The sequence below is a fragment of the Antrostomus carolinensis genome, unplaced genomic scaffold (assembly GCF_000700745.2).
Source record: "Antrostomus carolinensis isolate BGI_N321 unplaced genomic scaffold, ASM70074v2 scaffold21318, whole genome shotgun sequence".
Taxonomy (NCBI): domain Eukaryota; kingdom Metazoa; phylum Chordata; class Aves; order Caprimulgiformes; family Caprimulgidae; genus Antrostomus; species Antrostomus carolinensis.
Window position 1 is genome coordinate 12013 of NW_010332591.1, and position 4494 is coordinate 16506.

General features: G+C 45.0%; 1 protein-coding gene across 1 annotated transcript in view; it reads right to left on the reverse strand.

The window, feature by feature from the left end:
* SAMHD1 (SAM and HD domain containing deoxynucleoside triphosphate triphosphohydrolase 1) overlaps positions 1 to 4494 on the reverse strand; it is a gene marked incomplete at its 5' end in the record, with an annotated part of 21089 nt that overhangs the window by 7889 nt on the left and 8706 nt on the right. The window contains 2 exons of the mRNA XM_010173576.1: positions 2648 to 2763; positions 4078 to 4169. Coding sequence (XP_010171878.1) covers positions 2648 to 2763; positions 4078 to 4169 — 208 coding nt within the window. The remainder of the gene's footprint in view (positions 1 to 2647; positions 2764 to 4077; positions 4170 to 4494) is intronic.

Below are 4494 nucleotides of genomic sequence, written 5' to 3' on the forward strand. Positions count from 1 at the left end.
CCCCAGCACTAACTGGCTCAGGGACAAGGGTGCTCCATCTTGATAAAGTACTTCTGTTAAACCTTCAGAATTTCTCAGACTTTGGATGCTACCAAGGTCCCCCCTTCCTGTCCACATGACAGTGAAGTGTGCAGTGTGCTTTACACCATCAATATGAGCAACAAGGCACAGGTTTCATTTGATGTGGCTTTGGAGCAGAAAGGTCATTTCTGGCTCTCCTAAAGAGTCTGCTGCTGTCAGGATGCTGCTCGCCTGCCACAGCCAACGCAGCTGCACTCCCCGCCTGTTCGCGTTCCCTGGCCAGAAATACCCAGGCAGCTTTGACGTGTGCTGCAAACACAGCTCTGTAACACCCTGCCTAGGACTGCAACTGGCTTTAGAAGTTCTCAACACATTCCAGAAGCAAGCTATGAGCCGTGTACCAAAACACCTTTAAATGAGGGTTAGTTTTATGATCAAAGTCAGGAACCACTCCATGAGGAACAACAGACTAGGTCTCCTCAGCTTGAGAGAAGAGATAGAGCAGAGGAAACAAGCAGCTCATGAACATATCCATTGTGCAAAAGCCACAGTGACAAGGAACAGTTTTCTGTCTCAACCTTCACTAAAACTAGGACTTGATGTCAAATTAGGAGGCAACAAATTGAAAACTACTGGTGGTTCTGCACCCATAGTGGAAGAAAGCTGGGGAACTTCTGCTGCAGAACCTCACAGAGGTTAATCACTTACAAAGATCCAAGAGGCAACTGGACAGTTTCACAGAAGCATTACTCATCATGGCCTATGGAAAGCAAGCCTATTGTCCTCTCAGAAGCCCCAGGTTGCAACCACTGGATGCAGGGAAGGAAGTGCCTTGGTTAAGGAGGAGAACATACTCATCCTTTATCATCCACTGCTACATCTGATGGCAGCATATTCCTCGCACCACTCTCCTTGCTGTTCAACTCTCCTTGTTGAACCTGACAGTCTCAGCAAGCAGCGGACTGTAAGAGGCAGGGGACAGTCCTGGTCTCACCCTGAGCTGTGCTTCTCACCAGGTGAGCAGGCAGTTACAACAGGACCCTGGTGCTAAGTTGCTAGCATGGCTGATCTTCCAAACCAGACAGCCCCCAGAGGACAGATCCTAGCCCATTATGAACTTAATCTCAGTTCTTGCCTTTCTGCCCAGCCTTTCATGGCCCAACACTGCAATTCGTGCTCTGCAATAGCTACTGCCCCTCAAAGCCAGACCCTTCTCCTCCCCTGGGGCAGAGACACACAGTGCCAGAAGAGCCAGGCAGCTCCTCGTCTCAGCACCCTGTGCAGCCCCTTCACCTGCCCAACACAGCAGGTCTATGGTCAGGCTGAATGTGGCTGTGACAGATGAAGGGTTGTCAGCAGAAGGCCTTTAGCATGACAGGTTTAAGGCACACAGGATCATCTGCAACAGTGCCCTCAGCCTCTGTCATCTTGTCCATGGACCAAAAATAGAAGTTCTTTATTCTCTCTATTAGCCAGCCAAGGCTTGGGGATAGAAGCTCAGGAAACCTGTCTTGCCACTCAGGAGAGATGCCTTGGGAGTCCTCGTGAGCTGTAGCTCACAGATGCTGCAAGAGCTGCCAATACTTGGGAGCACTCTCCAGCAGGGTCTGCAGCATCCTCTGCCCTGTAGTCACCCAACCACAAAGCCCTCAGTGCAGCAAGGTCTGCCTTGCCCACACTGGCCTCCACCCCCCACGCCACATGAAGTTGGTAAGGGTGTGCTGCAGCACTGAACACCAACCAGAGGAAGGCTGGAGTGTCACACAGCAAAGACCAGGAGAGGCAGACAAAAATTCAGACACCACAATGGTGGGAACCTGTGAAGCTACTTAAGAGAGGACACAACACAAGCCAGTTTCCCTGAATTCAGTCATTTCTCCGTGTCTCCTCTTCACAGCACTGAGCCCGACCTTGAGAAGTGGCTGCCAGCAGTTAGACTCTTTTTCCAGGAAAACATCACAAGTCTGAGCTCTTGTTTGCTTCACTCTGTAATCATGCTGGAGTTCCCCCACATACATGTCTTCAAGCAGGTTGTTCTGTGTATTTGCTTTACGAGAACCATTCTCACAAGCTCTTATCTTAGAACCAGAAACTTTCAGCAATAAACTAAGTTGCTCATATATTCTGTTTTCTTCTGTTATATTGCAAGCAGGGTAGCAATGTCTCAAGCAAAGCAAATTAGACCCCATCAGAGTCCTTTGAAACCTACCTTGGGGTTAGTTTCACACTACAACACATATACAGTACTTCTCTACCTGATGTAGCTAGATGTAGTATCACTTAGAGCTGACTTACATCTCACTTGTGACAAGTGTAACAAACTCAGGGAACAGGCAGAACCTCCTGACAGCACTGCTCACAATAATCTGAATTTGAATGTGTGCAGGACATAAGTAGTTGATGCTTTTTCTCTCTCTCAATATAAAATTAATTTAAACTAGAAGGTCTTGCTCTCCCAGCAAGATATGAGAGCACCAAGACTGGACAGTCCAGGTCTGCCCCACCATCAGTGCACAGAAGCAGTACTTGAAAGGACACAGCTGTAAAAACAGCATTCTAACAGGTACTAGAGTTCTTTTACTCTAAAAAAAAAAAAAAATTATATATATATTCTGAGAGCTCATACCAGTTAGCTTAGTGTAGGCTTCCATGTCCTCCATTGCTGTGGAAATCTGGTACAGTTTTCCTCCAGAGCCTTCTATTTTTAAAAATTTGTCTGCTTTTTGAAAGGCTTCCGTAATCCTAGTTTGAGACAAAATTAAGACTTAAGAAAAGGAACATTTTGAAACACCTTATTGCTCAAGAGTCAAAAAAGAAATGCATTAGTATGTTATAAATACAAGACAATAGATGAAACTGCATCCCAAGCACAGAGCAGACCCCGATCACACTGCCCTATGTCCCATCTCCGTGCTGTCAGTGCACATTTCAACAGTCTCTCCATTTACTCATAACAGGTTCAGATCAGACCGTAACCTTCTTTCAATGAATGAGCAAGTCCATGTTGTTCTGCTTCAGACTATGAGCTTAACATTGCTTAGATGACTGCAGAACCCTTCAAGATTGCCATGGTCACCCAGCTGCAATGAGGCTACCTCACAGATGACCATATCCTTTCACAGATTCGTTGCTCCAGGAATTAACTGAGCGAATACAGAGCACTGTGAAAGTAAAACATCATGAACACGTGGTATTTTCAGGTGGGAAAAACTGATATTCCAAAGACCAAGTTCTTCAGAAGTTCCAGGTACCCCTTGTTGTCATTTCCAGCTTGTATGCTCTTTTGGGTAGGTCCCTATAACTACAGTAAGCCAAGAATTAAACTTCTTGGCTGTTTTACTCCTTACACATAGGTACTGTCAAACCTTCATATTTTTAGTATGAGTTTTAAAGGATCACTAATCCAGGAGCTGAAGTTTATTAAATGAAGCAGTCACAAATCACTCTTGTACTGTGTAACCCTCTGCGTTCCTTTTTTATAAACTCAGCAGATGGTTACTCAGCAGTCAAGATCATATTTAGGGATACTGGTATTCCTGCTTTTCAAGAAAAGTAAGAAGAATGCTATAGGGAAACTTCTATAGACACCAACAAGAAAGGTACAAATCAAGGTAGCCAGCTGAGTTGGTCCTGAACAATTCCTACTGTGGCATTACACAAAAACGAAGTCAGGCCTTGGCTGAGCTACAATAAGCTTGCTCATTACTCTACTCTGTTAGTAACCTTGCTCTAGTAACCAGCCAGTTTGAGCTATTGGTCTCTAACTTGTAGATAAAGATTTGACTTCAGCTGTCAGCAGTTAAAGCAGCAGAAGCACACCCTGGTCCTCTGCTTCTTCAGGGTTTCAGTAAGTTTCCTCTAATTGAACTCATGGGGAAGGATGTTGGGGTAATCACAGCCTCTGTGATATTCTAAGCCACAAGAACTGCGTTATGCAGCCCAGTGGCTTTTACTGGCTGTCACACCGTATTTATTTTCTGACTATTCCAAACGGACATACAGTTTCACAAATTTAAAAACAAATGGTGTGCAAGAAAAGGAAAGTATAATACTTGCATTATTTCAATGATGTTGCCAACCTTATGCTGGTATGCTCGCCGGTGCAGGCAATTCCGTGTGTGGAACATATCATACAAATTTCCAACTTCCTGAATCCAAAAAACCACAATCATCTTTTACTTTTCACATCGTCTCAATTAAAAAACTGAAACAATCAAGGAATCAAAGAAGTTTCCTCCTTTCATTTGCAGCATAAAGCAGAATGGTTATTTTTCACAATTTATAAATTTTGAGCAGACTCAAGCCGCTATGGAAGAGCAGAGACCTGACAGTGACCCCAGAGAGCCTGGGCAGAGAAGAGAACCTCTTGCTCCTTTAGCAGTCCCTCAGCAAAGCCACATTCACCTCTTGCTCAGAAGACCTGGAGCAGGATCACGCACATCACAGAATCACAGAATGTTGGGGATTGGAAGG